Raw genomic sequence first — 19,159 nt, forward strand, 5'->3', positions numbered from 1 at the left:
TTATCTTCAAGGGTTTCTGGGCGCTAAAAGTTGCCCGACTACTATTAATCTAGAGCCGTGGTCACAAGTGGTTTCCTTGCGGATGCATACCTTGTTTAATTCTCTTTTGTTCTCCTCGAGGCTTCATATCATGTGGTCCTCCTCCTTAATTAGGCCTCCGAGGCGTGATCTACAACCTGCTCTGCCACTCCGATCTATTCTACCACATTCTGTTTTTCAAACAAGTTGGAAACTTTGGAAGAACCTGAATATTTTTGTGCTCGCCCAATTGGCTTCTCCTTGTGGACGTTATCTTATGAATTGGTCTGACCTTTATTACCTTGGTATCGTTGGCCATAAAGGACGGATCCCTACTTGGTTTAATTTTATTAAAAATAATTTTATTTCTTCTTCTTTTTCTTCTTTATTTTTATCTATGTATTTTATTAATTCTTCTTTTACATTAGCTTCACCTTGTTTATTAGATGATACTGTTAAAGATTATCATTTTTACCCTCAATGGGCTATTAATTTTAACCTCGCTACCCAAACTTTGTCTGTTGGTCGTGTATGTATCACTTACAAGAAACAAGACTCCGCTATCATGTCACATTGGCTTCCTGTATCTGCTTCTGCCGATGAACGATCTTATAATCCTTGCCCTAGTTGTTCTTATAACGTACCTGCTTTGTCTAAGAAAGCCGCGATTAAACAATGTTGTAATAGCGAGAAATGTTTCTTCAATGTTTCTTTATCTGAAACTGTTGGTTATCCCTCGAAGAATGCCAAAGTTTTTGCAGCTTATCTTCCTATAACTTTGTCTACATCCTGGAGTTATGCTACTTCTTTGGCCCTTACATATCTGCAGAGTGTTTCGCCTGCTTCTTTTGGTAATCCCCTTTCTTCGATATCGAGGAATGATATGGATGTTAATACCCTTGTTCCAATCTTACCTTCTTCAGTATATACGTCATACACTGATGGTTCATTCCGCCGCGCATCAGATTCTACTCCTCCTTCTATGTCATCTGCTTGGTTAGCTCTTGATGATGACGGATTTATATTGGAATCCTTTTCTATAAGCCTTCCTTCGTGTTCACCCTCAGCTCTATGTTCAGAAATTTATGCTGTGGTATTAGGACTTCAAGCTCTTCCTTTTGGTTCTTCCATTATAATCAATACTGACTGCAGTCAGCTAATATCTCTTTAGAATAGTTTTGTGGATGTTCCGTTTTCGCCAAAACTGCTTCGACAACCTAATCATCTTCTTTGGCTTTCTATCCGTCATATTGTTAGAGATCTTGATTTGAAAGTCAAATTGAACAAAGTCCCAGCTCACGAAAATGATGCACATAACATTCAAGTAGATTCTTTGGCTAAAGACGCTCACTCATTTTCGCAGCCCACCTTTTCGCCAATGGCTGTTTATCAAGTTCCATGTTTACTTAAATTTGATTCCTTACCTATTGACATGAATATTCGTCATTTTCTTCGCTCTATCACGGATGCTCGTGCCCTTTTATCCTTTTGTTCCATGGCATGCTTTACTGCGCTTGGCTCTCCTGCGCTCTTCGATTGGGCTGGTATATATTTTTGCCTCTCACAAATTAAAGGTTTCGTCTCACATAAGAATGGTCGTCCTGAATTTTGGATTTTCCGTATTAAACTCCTCTTGGATATGCTGCCTACTTTAACTACTTTACAACAATGCAAACCTTATTTATATTCTCCTGATTAGCTTTGCCCACAATGTAATTCCGCTCCTGAAGATTTGAACCATCTCTGGACTTGTCCTTATATCCTTCCCAAACTTAATCCGTGTTTAACACATCGAACTGAAGTTATTAAATTTAGGGATACTTGTATAACATCATTTCTATCTTTGAAATCCTTGGATCTTTCCTTTCAAGAAGAATTCTCTACTTTGGATTGTTGGGATTTTGAAACTCCTTCTTCGTCCTGTCTTTGGCTTACTCGAGGACTGCTTCCTGCTCATTTAACTTTTTTTTTGAAACAATACTTTCCTCTTTCAGTCGTTTACAAAACTATTTCTCCGCTTCTCAATGATTTCCAAGTTGAATTATATGGTGAAATTTGGCTTTGTCAGAATGTTCTTTTCCACGCTTGGGAGGAATCGCAGGGTATTACTGCTACTTCAAAATTACGTGGCCCTTCTATTACTTCAACCTCTACTGTTTCCCCTCATTGTCACAACTCCTCTCTGGCGACAGTTTCTCAGGATTCCTGGATTTCTTGGATATCCTCTTCTATAATTCGGGGTGGATCATGGATCTCACACTTGGATTTTCTGCGCCGCTTAACAGTTCAACCTCTTAGGATTTCTTTCTGGTAACGGTTTGGATTTTTGGATGTTGGATAGTTGACTCACACTGGCCTTCGGGTAAAGTTGGGGTATGCGATTCTGTAATAGTTTAGTTTTTCTTTACTTAAAAATTATTTTAGTTTAGATTTCTTTACTTGTATGAGTCGTGAAGCTACTCTTTTTATTTTTTATTAGTTTATTTTCTTATTTTTGTAATATTGTTCGATTATTTCCTCAAAGTTAAAATTTAAATAAAAGATAAAGTCACAAGACTGTTTACACAAGAAAAGGATAAAACTAGAGGGTTGGTCACCCTATCTCAGTGGTTAGTCACTGAGACCCTCATTAAGCCTGAGTATGGTGAGGTCGCAGGTTCGATTTCCATGACCACAGAAATAAAAAGAATTTTACTGCGGACGCTATAACCAATAGCGTGAAGGTACAGGGATTAGTGTAGTTGGACTGCCTCATGGTGAATTAGTGTGTACGGTTAGGCCGCACATTTCAACTAAGGGTTATGGTGTCCTTCTAACGTTCCCTATGAGGCCATTGGCATGTGCGCAGTCCTGTCCTTGAGGTCACTACTATACCTTGGGGGACTTCCTGTCCGGGTGGTCACTCTACGATACCGCTTGGGGTCAGTAATGGCTAGATGGTCGTCCTAGATGGTAAAACTGAGGGTGCAATGTCTTAGTGGTAGTTAGACCTTCTGTTAGGTTTTAGACCAACCAAGGTGTTCGTGCACAGAACAGGTAGCATGGCTATGGGGTTCGATTCCTACTCCTTGGGTCCTGGTTGGTGATCCCTGGTGGTTGATACCTACCATAAAGGGTGATCCTGGACAGATGCCTGCTACTTCCTGTCCGAGTGGTCACTACAAAGTATACCACTTGGGGTAAACAACTGTACTATCGGTGCTAGGTAATCGCACGCTGTAGTGGCCTTTGAGTGAGACTTAGTACCTAAAATGGTGGTATGGAAGGGTACTAGATGGTTGATGTTACCTGTCGAAAGTCCTCCATGAAAGTAGATGCTCTCTAAAGGTCGTTAAATAAATTGAGTATCAGTATCATGCAATGGGTATAGGATGAGTAGGAGGCGTGTACCTAGCTTCAGATCAGCCTAAAATGGCCCAATGGGGGATGTCTTCTATAGTGGTGCTGTTACCTGAAGAATTAAGTACTCGGTATAATGGTTGCCCATTGAAGATGATAGGACATAGACCCGAGATTAGTCTCATAAGAGGCAATGGGTGGTCTGGCCGTAAATACTTGCAAAAGAAAAGGATAAACCTAGGGTTGGTCACCCTATCTCAGTGGTTAGTCACTGAGACCCTCATTAAGCCTGAGTATGGTGAGGTCGCAGGTTCGATTTTCATGACCACGGAAATAAAAAGAATTTTACTGCGGACGCTACAACCAATAGCGTGAAGGTACAGGGATTAGTGTAGTTGGACTGCATCATGGTGAATTAGTGTGTACGGTCAGGCCGCACATTTCAACTAAGGGCGGTCATGGTGTCCTTCTAACGTTCCCTTTGTATGTGCCATTGATGTGCGCAGTCCTGTCCTTAAGGTCACTAGTACTATACCTTGGGGAAACTTCCTGTCTGGGTGGTCACTCTACGATACCGCTTGGGGTCAGTAATGGCTAGATGGTCGTCCTAGATGGTAAAGCTGAGGGTGCAATGTCTTAGTGGTAGTTAGACCTTCTGTTAGGTCTTAGACCAACCAAGGTGTTCATGCACAGAACAGGTAGCATGGCTATAGGGTTCGATTCCCTACTCCTTGGGTCCTGGTTGGTGATCTTTGGTGGTTGATACCTACCATAAGGGGTGATCCTAGACAGATGCCTGCTACTTCCTGTCTGAGTGGTCATTACAAAGTATACCACTTGGGGTAAACAACTGTAATATCGGTGCTAGGTAATCGCGGGCTGTAGTGGCCTTTGAGTGAGTCTTAGTATCTAAAATGGTGGTATGGAAGGGTATTAGATAGTTGATGTTACCTGTCAAAAGTCCTCCATGAAAGTAGATGCTCTCTAAAGGTCGTTAAATAAATTGAGTATCAGTATCATGCAATGGGTATAAGATGAGTAGACAGCGTGTACCTAGCTTCAGATCAGCCTAAAATGGCCCGATGGGGGATGTCTTCTATAGTGGTGCTGTTACCTGAGGAATTAAGTACTCGGTATAATAGTTGCCCATTGAAGATGATAGGACACAGACCCGAGATTAGTCTCATAAGAGGCAATGGGTGGTCTGGCCGTAAACACTTGCAAAGGAAAAGGATAAAACTACCACCATTCGATTCGTCTCAGTGAAACGATTCTAACAAGTTATGATACATTTTTGTTCGATTATTAGATGCCAAGTTATTTAATATATTCTTTATATAACTGTGATTATAAACGGTTCTTTTCTAGGGCTCTGATCAGTATCGGTAAATACCGAACTGAACCGATCGGTTTTGGTATCAGATCGGTTTCAGTTTTGCAATTTACCGATACCGAATCATTTGGTAAATTACCGATTGGTTTCGGTAACTGCGGTTTCGGTATCGGTTTTGCGATTTACTGAACCGATTTACTGAACCAAAACTTTCGATAAGTTTACCGATCAGTTTTGGTAAATTTTACCATCAGTTTCGGTAAATATTTACTGACAGTTTCGGTAAATTTTACCATCAGTTTCGGTAAATATTTACCGTCAGTTTCGGTAAATAGTTATTTAAAAAAACGTTTCGCAACATTTTTATTAAAATAGTTAAAAAACGTTGCGAAACATTTTTTAACATGTAAATTAATGAATAAAAAAACGTTTCACAACGTTTTTTTATTTTAACAGTTAAAAAACGTTGCGAAACGTTTTTTAACAATTAAATTAATGAATAAAAAAATGTTTCGCAACGTTTTTTAACATGTAATTTAATGAATAAAAAAACGTTTCGCAACATTTTTTTATTTTAGCAGTTAAAAAACGTTGTGAAACATTTTTTAACAATTAAATTAATGAATAAAAAAACGTTTCGCAACGTTTTTTATTAAAATAGTTAAAAAACGTTGTGAAACGTTTTTTAACATGTAATTTAGCAAATAAAAACGTTTTTCGCAACGTTTTTAATTATTTGAACAAAAAACGTTGCGAAACATTTTTTATTAATAATTTCATAAAAAAAAAATGTTTTTCGCAAACGTTTTTAATTGTTTTTCCAAAAAACGTTGCGAAAATGTTTTTTATCAAGTAATTTAAAGGTAGTGTGTAGTATGTGATTTTTTAATATATATTGTATGGCAAATTTTTTTGCCGATCATTTGTTTACATTTTATATATCATCGCGTGTTACATTTAATATAAACAACCAATAAAATTTAAGATTGCCTATTCGCAAAATCATATATTCCTATTCGCAATTTCATATGAGGGTTTTTGAAAATTTTTTTTAAGGAATAAAGTTTTTTAAAGTCAATAGACAAAGTTCGAAAATGTGGCTTTCTAACCATATAATTTTTATCCTTTTATGTTAAGTATAACAAAAGTTTATATTGCACAGAAATTTGCGTTACTATATTTTATAAAATTTGCCATGTCAATCAATATGAAACTATCACGTGATACACAATACCTTTAATAATAAAAAACGTTTCGCAACATTTTCAATTGTTTTAACAAAAAATGTTGCGAAAACGTTTTTTATTAATAATTTCACCAAAAAAAAAAGTTTTCGCACGTTTTTTTAATAAAAAACATTACGAAAATGTTAAAAACGAACCGCGATAATGAATCAGTAAATCGGTTCAGTTTTCGGTAATTACCGGTCAGTTTCGGTATTGATGATTATCGAAACCGATCGGTTTCGGTAATTAACAATACCGTTACCGATCAATTCGGTTCGGTTTCGGTTTTGGCAAAAACTGTACCGAACAAAACCGATCAGAGCCTTAGTTCTTTTTAATATAAGATTTTTGAGGATAGGTGTGATAGTGACTATAGATAGATTGTGACTATATAGGATAGATTTTAATAATAAAGTGTTTTGAACATTCAACTGGTGTGACTATATAGTAGAATGTGACTATAACGGGAGTGACTATAGAGGGAGTTGACTGTACATCATATCTTTATATAGATCGTATCCTGGATCAGTTTATATTCATAACTCAGAATAATGATCTGCATTATTGGTGAATCTTTAATTCTATTTCTTTAATTCCATAATTCCTACTTTACCTAGTATGACTTTTATTTTCATTAATTCTATACTTGGTTTTTGCTGATTATATCGGCAAATGATCGGTAAAGTGATATAAAGTATGTCCACTATGTCTTTCTCCACAGCAAAACAGAAGATTATAAAAATATAAAAATGTAAAATTTGTTTATCTTATGCAAAACGTCTACATTTTGACATTTTGTGTTATTTCCTTTTTTGAATCCTAAAATATTCTTATATAACTTTATAAATTGTGGATCATATATACATATATATTGCAGCCTAACAGGGCAGACATCCCCATATTATCACAATATTGCTGATCATTTTGCCGATCACTTATCTAATATTATCATATAAAAAAATACCATTGAATTAATTTTTTCACAAATTCTACATAATTATGTATAAAATTTTGATTTTTCACTTTATTTTATTTATTGTTAATAAATTAGTTCCTAAAATAATTCATAAAGATTTTACCAAATATCAGACATATATTAATTTTACAATAATTGGGGATGCCCGCAGCAAAAGCCGGGGCTCGGCAAATCACGTGATTTTGCGAAAATCACAATTTAATATTATTGGTTAATTTAGTAAATCGCAATTTATTTTATCATTTTTAAAGATTTTTGAAATCAGTTTTTTGCAAACTAGGGTAAAATTTTGCAAGAAATTCATTAAAACATTGGTTTTTTTTCTAGCAAGTTTATATTATCCATTAAATATAATAAAATAAAAATACAAAAATCATAAATTATAAAATATTATATTTTTTTAATATGCTATGAATAAAAAATTTTTTTTTTCTCTAAAAGATTGGATTAATAAATATATAATTATAATAAAATTTTAAAATCAAAATTTTGGCCGAGCCCCGGCTTTTGCTGTGGGCGTCCCCAATTGTAAACATTTATTTAATGATAACTTTTGAGTTATCAAAAATTATTCATATCAGTTACCGGAAATGTCACAAAAAAAGAAGGCAAAATTTTTTTACTAAAGTTGGTAAAAAAAAATTTGTGATACAATATTCTTTTTAAGTATACAATATATGTATATAATCAAAGTTGGCCAAAATTAATTAAATCAGGATAAATTTGCAAATCAATAATTCATAATTCTGGCCAAAATTTTGTTAATTCTGGCCAGATTCATAATGCTGGCCTAAATTTAGGTAAAATGAAAAAATTTAGGTTATATATCACATCATATTTATACAATATAATCAGTTTAATTAAAAAAAAAATTTTAAACTTAGTGACCACTTCTACAATTTTATTAAAAAAATATTCACATAATCTTTATTATTCAACTTGAATCTTTATTTAAAGTTAATGTATTTTTTATATTAAAAATAAAAAAAATAAAAGATCAAAAATTAGTACTATTATGATGAACAATGACAATTGCGCCATAAGTATTAATCAAAAATTCATAAAATTTAAAATACAAATACTTTTGACATTACTGACATTTTTTACTTAATTTACAAAGTCAATTTACTTAGAGCCAAAGTGCTGAAATTACGCTCTGAAGTTTCAGATCAGGTATATAAAATATAAACACTAATTACGCCATAAGCATCAATTAAAAATTCATGATAATTAAGATGTGAGTAGATTTGACAATACTGAACAATTTTCACTTAATTTAATAAGATGATTTACTTAGATCGAAAGTGCCAAAAATACACTCTGAAGTTGTTGATCAGGTGTAAAAAAATTTAAAGATCGAAAATTAGTACTGTTACGAATAATGACAGTTGCATTATGTGTATTAACTAATAATTCACAAAAATTAAAATACAAGTATTTTTGATTTTACCGAACATTTTTCACTTAATTTACAAAGTCAATTTACTTAGGTCCAAAGTGCCGAAATTACGCTCTGAAGTTGCTAAACAAAATTTAAAGTTAGTTTAATTATAAAAATTAAAGTAGTTACGCCAGTATTATTAATAAACTTACAAAATTTGAGATATACATAGGTAGTTTTGATCTTTTTGAACAATATTCACTTAATTTACAAAGGCGATTTACTTAGAACCAAAATGGAAAAATTACGCTCCAAAAGTTTAATAATATTAAGAAATAATGTAATTTTTCTATTTTTTCATATTTTATGTAAAACCTACCCAAATAACCTCCATTACAAGCTTAGAAAATCTTTTTCTACTCATAAAATTACATATATTTTTGCTTTTAAAACTGCATATTTTTTTATACTTCAACTTCAATCTTGAAAAAATGCGTTTTTAAGGGGAGTTTTAAAAAAAAAATTGTTAATAAAGATCGGAAAATAAAGATAGAAATTGATAGAATACATGATAATCTATTAATTTTTTAACTTGTATAAATATAGGGGACGTCTAAAGCGGAGTCAAATCACGTGACTTCGAAAAAAATTTATTTTCTAAATAAAATTTTTCGCAATATATATACGACCTTTTAAACATATATACTAAGTGTATTTTGGCCTGCTCTGCAAGTTTACTTAGAATGACAAAATGAGTTTTGAATGCCGTTTTCGATTTATTTGACTTTTCATTTTTGTCTATCCATTTTTGGATATGATCGGCAAAAAAGCTTTTGCTAATATATAAAGTGAAAACCAGTATTCAAAATCTACCTTTTAACCTTAAGTAAACTCGTAGAGCAGGCTAAAATACACTTATTTTATGATTTTCAAGTTTATGTTAAACTTGATTCATAAAAAAATTAGTTCACTTATATTATATCGAATCACGTGATTTGACTCCGCTTTAGACGACCCCTAAATATAGTATATTGGAATTTAGCATTTAACTATAAAATAACATAATTTGCTCAATGTTACACAAAATAATTTTAATATGAAAATGATCTGCATGTGACATTTCCAGTGACTGATATTTATTTTAGCCATTTATTCTTGAATACCTAAATAATATACTGTAAAAGTTTCAAGTTTTGTCTAAAGATCTGTGACTTTGCTTAAGGCTTTAAAGTCAGATATGATTGGTATATATATAGCATATATATTAATTATTGAAAATTAGACATAAAATCTAACTTTGGAAACACACTTTATTTTGCCAGGACCCCAGAAAATGCTTATATATGTAAGGTACCAAGGTGCTTCATCGGTAATGTTTTAGAAGTCAGGATCTACGTGAAATCCTTATTTTCCGTAAATAGTAAAGATTCACGTGAATCCTTCTCCACCTCAATGGATCCTTAGAATTAAAAAAGTTTAAAGAATCCCTAAGGATAGGAAAGAATCCTTAGGGATATTTATTTAATTTTTATTAATAGATTATTTATTGATTTTTATTAAAATCTATTTATTAATTTATATATTTAATGTGTATTTATTTATCTTTAATATTATTGTATATATTATGTATTTCTCTAGTTAATAAAAATAAAACAATAATTTAAATATAAAATATAAAAACAACTAATAAATAAAGTTAAAAAAAAATAATTATGTAAGTTTCACAATGAAACTTATTGCTTTTTCTTAATTCTTCTGTTGATATCCAGACAACCTAAAAAAAATTAAACATCATTTAACGCTTTTATTAAAAAGGAAGCAATTGAAGTTTCGCAATGAAACTTACCTATTATTAAATTATTTTCTCTCTAATCGATACCCAGATCATGGTATAATGTCAATAGCGTCATTTGATTTTGAAGCAGGAGGGTTATCGATCCTAATTGCTTGCATGACTTTTACAATATCTGGGTGATTTCCAATTGAAAAAGTATCAATCTGTTCATGGATTCACTAATAGCTGATCTATAGCAAGCGATAGTATTCCCCTATTGAAACCTACTCGTCTAAAAAAAAGAAAAAGATTGAAACGTTAATAAACGTTTTATTAAAATAAATAATTTAAAGAAGCCTTCACTTACCAAGTTTCCACACGTCTAAAGAAATCAAAAGAAATGGCCATCTAAAAAGAAAAAAATCAAACATTAGTAGATATTTTGCTACAGTAAAATAAAAATTTAAATAATTCCCCACCAGTTTCTAACGTGTTAATGACCCATTCTATCTAAAGAAAAGAAAAAATTGAATTTTTTTGTTTTCAATACACTTGTTGAAACAACTTATAGTGCGTGTCTAATACTGAAATTAATCCGAAAGATGTCATCTTCGATATCTTTTTTCCTTTGTCATTATTCTGTAAGTATTTTACGTCCAGAGATATTTAAAAAAGAAACACCTAAAAAAAAATGAAAATGAGCAGTTAGTAATGCTCGTTAATATAAAAAAATCTGAAATAACTTCTTTTTTTGTTACTTACCAGTATCCAAGTTGAAAAAACACCTAAAAAAGAAAAAAAAATGAATATTTAGTATTTGTCAAAATAAAAAAAAAATTGAAACAAATTTTTTATGAAACTTACTGGTATCCCACATCAAAAAATTCCTAAAAAAGAGAAAAAATGAACAATTAGTAATGTTTGTTAAAATAAACAAAAAGAAAAAAAATAATTTTTTTTACACACTGGTATTCCGCGTCTAGAAAGGCTCAAAACCACCTAAAAAAAAAGAAAATGAACAGTTAGTGATGTTCGTTAAAATAAATAAAAAGAAAAAAAATAATTTTTTTTCTTACTTGCCAGTATTTCACATCCAAAAAGGCTCAAAATTACCTAAAAAAAAGAAAAACGAACAGTTAGTAATGTTTGTTAATATAAAAAAAATGAAATTTTTTTTGTTTACTTGTAAAAGTCCTATTCGAATATCCAAACCCAAAAAAAAAAAATAGAATAGTTAATAATATTCATTAATATGAAAAAATGAATAATATTTTTTTACTTGCCAAAATCCATGTTCAAGTACCTGAAAAAAAGGACGTCTAAAAAAAAGGAAATAAAATGAAACGTTAGTTAAGGCAACATACCATTAAAATAAATAAAAAATTAAAGTGTAAGCTTACCGAAATGCCACATGCAAAGGAAATCTGAAAGAACCTAAAAAGAAAAGACCTGACCGTCTAAAAAAAGAAAAATGAAAATGAAACATTAGTTAATGTTTCGTTAAAATAAAAAAAATTGTAAAAAAAAACTTGCCGCAAGAAAATCTGAAAGAACCGTCTAAAAAAAGAAACAACTGTTAGAAACTATTCATTAAAAGAAAGGAAAAAAAAGTTTAAAACTTACCAGAATATCACCTTCAAAGTAATCCAAAAAAACCGTCTAGAAAAAAAAAACAAAAAAATGAATTAGAACCTGCTCATTAAAAGAAATAATTAAATATATAAAAAAAACCTTACCAAAATCTGACTGCTGACTAAAAAAATAGCGAAACATTATTTAATGTTTCATTATGGATTTTGTAGAGAGAGGGAAAAGAATAGGGTAAAGAAATAGAACGAGAAAGGGAAAAGGTGAGAGAGGGAATAAAGACGAAAGTTTTGTAAAAAAAAAATTCCATATCAAGATATCAGATGGCCGATCATTAAACATTAAGATTATAACACGTGATACACGTAATTTTTTAATTTTAAAATAAAAATAAAATTTTTTAAAGATTTAGATATAAGGAATATATAAGGATTTTTTATATGGAATCTTTAAAGAATCTTTAAGGATCTGTAAACTTATAGATTCCTTAAGGGTATTTTACAAATCAGTATGGATTTTTAAAGAATCCATAAAATTACAGATCCTTAAGGATTCTAAAGTAATTTATGGAATCTTTAAGAATCTATATTCCAAAAAATTTACTGATGTTAGCCAACATAGTAAAGTTTTATAATGTAAGAATTTTATAATGCTTAATTTTAAGAAAATTTTATACTATGTAAGATAATTAAATTGCATATTTTTGGTATTATTTTAAGACTGTTGCTAACTTTCTCTCCGAGTAAAGATCACTTAGGGTGATTTCACCCAGGTGATTTCATGTCCTATAAAAATTTAATTGAAAAAATCAGGTGATTTCACGTCCTATAAAAATTTAATTAAAAAAATCAGGTGATTTCATGTCCTATAAAAATTTAATTGTAAATCAGATGATTTCACTTGAAAAAAAAAATAGTCGGTAATTCACTCATATAAAAAATTTTATTATCTGTTATTATTATATGATATTTAATAAAATGACCTATACATCTCAAAAAAATTATTAAACATTTGGACATTGTGGGGCATAATGACCAGTTTGATGGCATTTTTTACAATATCTTTCTCTTGTTTTACCAGCTTGAGTTGCTACAACTCTCTCTTCATTTTCATTATTAGTGATATTAGTTATATTTCGCATATGCCTTGCTTTCTTTTTTTGGGTTCACCACATGATCTGTACCTATTAGATTATCTACCTTTATGTTGTACTCTTAATGGATTACCAATATGCATAGAAACTATATTTTCCTGATGTTCGAATAATTCTACTTTTGTATTTTCAATAAAACATTTTACTTGATTGACAAATTCATCAACTTTATCAGTTCGAATAGCAAATCAAGAGCTTTTTTAGCATATCCCATACCAAATCTATACTTTTGTTTAGGACCCTGCAGTTGTACAATATTAGGAGTTTGCCTAAAATTTGCGAGATGTTGAAATGATAATTGAGGTATGGGCTGTTCTAACTCACTCAACTTATTTTCTCCAATATGATATATTGGCATTACATTTTTCTCATGTTCATTATATTTACTATTATTATACCATCGTTGAGAAACAAGTGATATATGAAACTGTGCAGTAGTTGAATAAGACATAACCCGAAAAAAGTGCCTGCATATAATTCCTCTATTAATAAGCCAAAGACAAGTACATAAATGTGAACTATCATCAAGAAGAATAACATATTGTGGTTCTGATTTTTGTCCACGATGTCTAGTTACTTTCCATACTTGCTGAATACTATTGTGTGATATATTTTCAATTAATGAAGAAAATAGAGATTGAGGTTGGTCATAATCATCTTCTCTAGCCATTTTTTGTTGATAAAAATCATTTCCAATCTAAAAAAAAAAAATATTTTTTATTAGTAGCTCTAAGCACAGGTTTTTACTATGATCGCTAAGCATTGTTGATATCTAACCTTAAAAATTATATAAAAATAAGCAAATCAATCTTCTAACCTAATTAAATTTTTATTATAACACATATAATTTATAAAATATATTTATTAATTAATATATTTTATTAAATCCAATTTTAAATATGTTGTGAAGCTATAAAACTAAACATAATATACAAGTAGATTAATAATATTCAATTAATAAAGTTAATAAACAGTAAGAGAAAAATTCGAAATTAATACTATTACAAAAAATGTAAATTTCTCCATAAGTATTATACTTATACCTATAAAAATTAATATGTAGGTATTTTTGACCTTGCTGAACAATTTTCAATTAATTTAGAAAGTCGATTTCATTTGACTGAAGTAGTGTAATTACGCTCTGAAGTTATAAACGAAAAAGTAGTTATTACCGTTAAAAAAAATATGCTTTTCTATATAAATATCATACTTAGCCTTATGAAAATTAAAATACAAGTAGATTTAACTTGCTGAATAACCTTACTTAAGCATAAAAGATAATTTGATATAACTAAAGTGGTAAGTAGTGAAATTATATTTTAAAGTAAAACATATTTACAGTAATTTTATTTAACAAAATAAACATGTATAATATAGTAATTTTATATTAAAAATAATGCACTGAGTTTAATAAAAATTAAAAAGATACTATTGAAAGATAATCAATAAAACATTGAAAAAAAAAACTGAAATTCCATCAAAAAAAATTTTTGTTTATGTATTTATATAAAATCGTGAAATGTAGTACAAAATTAACACTTACCGTTAGTGAAAATAAATAAAAATTAATTATAAATTCAATATATAATAATTTAAAAAGTTCTATAAATATGAAAAATAAGCAACTAGAAACTCTTAGTATTTTAAAATAATACCAAAAATATGCAATTTAATTATCTTACATAGTATAAAATTTTCTTAAAATTAAGCATTATAAAATTCTTACATCATAAAATTTTTCTATGTTGGCTAAGCACCTTGGTACCTTACATATATAAGCATTTTCTGGGGTCCTGCCATAATTATAATTTGGGATGTCATAATTCATTCGGTTTATATATAATTTACTATGTAAAGTGCCAAAATAATTTGGGATGCCATAATTGAATTTGGGATTTTACTTATAATTACAGCAGTTTAAAATAATTTGGGTGGCATGTATAATTAATACTAACATTAAGTTCTCACTTTAATTAACTATTAGTAACTTACGTCCAAAAGTGGCAACCAATCTTTAATCAATATTGTATCATAGTATAATGATTGAGCCATTTGATCATGTTGTTTTTGAAGAATTTGTGGTATCAAATACTCTCGCAAAATCTTATCAAGTTCTGGAAAATATTCATCCATTATAGATGGTATTCCTTTTGTTGGAATTTCATTTTTACATTCACTTAGTATTGCTTTTTTTGATTGTTGATCAAATGTTTTTTGAACTTCTTTAACAACATCAGTTAAACATGAAGATCTATTCAATTTATCTTTAATTATTTTGTTCATTACTTCTACCTGTTGTGTGCTTTGAATCCCTGCAGTAAAATTTTGGTTGATAGCGTAACTTGCCCAACTACGTTTACAAGGATATAAAACTCTTGTAAGATATTGTTCACAAGCTGGAAATTTGTCGGTAAGTGCTTTCCATTCTATTTCAAACTTTTTATGGCATAAAAAATTACGCATTGCTAAAAATTTAGCACGAAAAAGTTCAAATTGATCGTGTAATTTTCCTTTAAGTTTTTTTCTTAAATTCAAATCTATATGAAAAATACAATGAAAATGCTGTGTTACTGAATAATTTTTTTTTACAGCCGTTATTAAGGCCGGATCAGCATCAAAATATAGGGCTGTTGGTGTTATGTCACATGAATTTTTTAATTCTTGTAAAAGCCACGAAAAAGTAACTTCAGTCTCATCTTCTAAAACAGCTGCTGCTACTATTAAACTTTTGAAGTTATTATCAACCACTATAATTAGCATCAACAACATATCAAATTGATTAGTTTTTGATGTTGTATCAATAATTACAATATCATGATATCTTTCATAAGCATTTACTTGGTCAGGAGACATCCAAAATAATGAATTTAACCTTCTTTCATCAAGGTCAAAACGCGGCTTTATAATCCATCTTGAATCAATTTCTTTCTTCAAATATAAATCGGTAAGCATTTGACATGCATCATTTTTATTAGGTTTTGCTTGTTTTTTAAATTGCTGAATAGCGTTACTTAAATCCTTTTTGTTAATTACTTTATCTGGAAACAAGGCCACCAGGAGATTGTATTGAGTTGATATGTCCATTTTGCCTTAAATCATTCAAAATTTAACTTTTTCAATCATTTTGTCAGTTAATTTTCGATATTTTGGTGCTATTTCACCAACAAGTGGGTTCATATCATGATTGTGTTTACCAATTATACTGTTAATCTGAACACCATTTGAAGATTTAGGAAATGCAAGATTAATATGCCAAGAGCATCCAATCATTTCAGAATCTCTATCCCTCCTATTTTCCACTAAGATAGTCTTTTGAGTTTCATGTGTTTGGACATGTGAGCATTCATACGTTCTGCGTCTAGTAATTGTTTTATCATTTGGATCTGGTATACGCCTTTTTTTACGAAGGCAGAATCCTTGTTGTTTTGCATATTTGTCAAGGTATGACTCAGCAAGTTCCCATGAACTAAATTCTTTTCCTTGATTTAATTCTAATCCGTTTTCTTCTTTACTCTCATACTCACTCTCATATTCACTATCGTCATATTCTTCTTCATGATGATAATTTTTCAAATGATTTCTTACGGTATTTATACTTTCATTTCCTGTTTGATTTTCGTTATCTGTTCATAATTTTTAAGGAATAGATTAAAAGAATCATATGAGAAATCAAGTATCAGATTGGGAAAATCAAATAATAAGAACAGAATAACAGGTTAGAATTTTTGATCGTAGTACTCACTATTTTCTTCCTGATGATCATCCAAATAATTTCCTATAATATCGTTTCCTAGTTGAATTTCGTTATCTGTTCATGATTTTGAGAAACGGATCAGAAAATCATGTAAGAAATTAAGTATTGAACAATTCAATAACAGGTTAGATTCGTTGATCATAATACTCACTATCTTTCTGACGGTCTTTCATATGATCTTTTAAAAAATCTACTAAACTTTCATTTCCTATTTGGATTTCATTAGCTATCTCATCATTTTTAAGAAACAAGTCAGAAAAATCATATGAGAAATTAAATAGCGGGTTAAAAGTATCAACTGAAGAATTATAGTGAGAGTTCGATAAAAGATCAGAATCATTATATGAAGAGTCATAATAAGAGTTAAATAGTGGGTCAGAACTATCATACAAATTATTATAAGAAAAGTTTGTATTTAAAACTATATTTTCCATTGTAAGTGACTTTAAAGTTCTGTATTGCAGTTTTATGTAAGTGATATCAGCAAATAGAAACAAAAGTGATACTAATTTTATTAATTTTATTCGGAAACTAATTCTTTAGAGAAGTGAAACAAGATAAAAGTTTTTTTTAACGAAATCAGAGTGAGAATTTTTGAAATAGTTCGTAAATACAATAACGATAACAATGCGGTATAAGGGCAGTGACATTTATTACGTAATATTTTAGGGGGTGGGAGGGTATTTAAAGGTCATATAACATATAAGTATAACGTAAGATTTTTCATATTACATGGGGGTGGGGGAGTATGGGCTTATAGTAAATAGATATTACGTAATAAATGTCACTGCCCTAACAATAGTACCACAATCAATGTAAACATTATATCATCGCAAAATATTTAATTTTGTTTTTCAGGTGATATCACCTATATTAAAATAAAATTTATTAATAAAATTAATAGGTGAAATCACCTAGGTTAAATCACCTATTTAAACTTATTAAATTATAATAAAATCGATAAGTAATATCACCCGAGAGATATCACTCCAGGTGAAAATTAGTTATAATCTTTTAAAATATTATATATTGAATTTATAATTAATTTTTATTTTATTTTCACTAACGGTAAGTGTTAATTTTGTACTACATTTCACAATTTTATATAAATACATAAACAAAAATTTTTTTTTGATGAAATTTCATTTTTTTTTTTCAATGTTTTATTAATTATCTGTCAATAGTATCTTTTTAATTTTTATTAAACTCAGTATATTATTTTTAATATAAAACTAGTGTTCACCTGTTATTTACGACAACAGTTAATATGTAATTCCGGCCAGAATTAAAAGATCTGCAAAGAATTTCCTTTTTTGGAAATTTGAGCAACACAATTTTTAATTTTTCTGAAAAGTAACAGAAGACAAAATTTCCTTTTTTGGAAATTTGTGTAACTGACAATTTCCTTTTATGGAACCCTGTGTAACCCAAAATTTGTAAATCTTACCACACCACCTCACGTAGTACAGGTGATAATTTTGTCACATAGTCACGTGATGGCGGTGGCCTTGTTGTTTATATTTATCTCAGCGACTTAGAAATTTTTTTGCGGTCTGATCTCTATTTGTCACTTGCATAAAATGTCACGCCCTTTATGCAGTGTAACCAACACTATTAATATTCGTAACACACGAGGTGGTGTGGTAAGATTATTTCCCAAAATTTCAGTTTTTCGCCAGAAATAAAATTTCCTTTTTGGTTTTATGTAACATTGGCGACGAATAGGAGTAGGGTTACACAATTCAAATGACTTATTTATATGGTTAATCTAAACATAACGCCCAAGTGATTGCAGTGTTTTTTAATATATAGATAGATTACTATATTATATATGTTTATTTTATTAAATAGTAAAATTACTATAAATATTAAGGTTCCTTGTCTAAACCTCTTCAAAATCCTACGATTAGTTTCGTCAAAATTTTACTATAGATTTATTATAGTTTTGGCAGAGTTTTGGCAGTTTTGGCATTTATAATAAGTTTCGGCAGTTTCGCCTTTCTCCAAAGTTTCGCCAGTTTTTTAATATAACTTTAATATAGTTTCAGCAGAATTTCGCTTTTCGGCGAAACGCCATCTTGCCTAAACCCCTAGGTTTCGGCAAGCAACCTTAATAAATATGTTTTACTTTAAATATAATTTCAATACTCACCACTTTGGTTATATCAAATTATCTTTTATGCTTAAGTAAGTTTGTTCAGCAAGTTAAATCTACTTGTATTTTAATTTTCATAAGGCTAAGTATGATATTTATATAGAAAAGCATATTTTTTTTAATGGTAATAACTTTAAAATTTTTCACTTTTTTGTTTATAACTTCAGAGCGTAATTACACCACTTCAGTCAAATGAAATCGACTTTCTAAATTAATTGAAAGTTGTTCAGCAAGGTCGAAACAACTTATATATTAATTTTCATGAGTGTGGGTATAATACTTATGGAGAAAAGTGCATTTTTCATAACGGTACTAACTTCTGAATTTTTTATTTCTCTGTTTACAACTTCAGAGCGTAATTAAACCTCTTTGGTCAAATGAAATCGACTTTCTAAATTAATTGAAAATTGTTCAGCAAAGTCGAAACTACCTACATATTAATTTTTATGGGTGTAAGTATAAT

The 19,159-nt window shown here is 29.8% G+C and overlaps 2 protein-coding genes across 2 annotated transcripts; both read right to left on the reverse strand.

The window, feature by feature from the left end:
- Positions 1 to 12,637: 12,637 nt before the first annotated feature.
- OCT59_002073 (uncharacterized protein) lies at positions 12,638 to 13,145 on the reverse strand (the record flags this gene model as incomplete). The annotated part of the gene is made up of 3 exons (XM_066144243.1): positions 12,638 to 12,735; positions 12,834 to 12,932; positions 13,004 to 13,145. The coding sequence occupies 3 exons, from the start codon at positions 13,143 to 13,145 to the stop codon at positions 12,638 to 12,640; spliced, it is 339 nt and encodes a 112-aa protein (XP_065995424.1).
- A 1,622-nt stretch (positions 13,146 to 14,767) lies between these two features.
- On the reverse strand, positions 14,768 to 15,070 carry OCT59_002074 (uncharacterized protein; the record flags this gene model as incomplete). Its single annotated transcript, XM_066144244.1, has 1 exon — positions 14,768 to 15,070. One exon carries the CDS (start codon positions 15,068 to 15,070, stop codon positions 14,768 to 14,770), a length of 303 nt encoding a protein of 100 aa, XP_065995425.1.
- Between the last annotated feature and the right edge of the window lie 4,089 nt (positions 15,071 to 19,159).

The sequence above is a fragment of the Rhizophagus irregularis genome, chromosome 10 (genome assembly GCF_026210795.1).
Source record: "Rhizophagus irregularis chromosome 10, complete sequence".
In the NCBI taxonomy this organism is placed as follows: Eukaryota; Fungi; Glomeromycota; class Glomeromycetes; order Glomerales; family Glomeraceae; genus Rhizophagus; species Rhizophagus irregularis.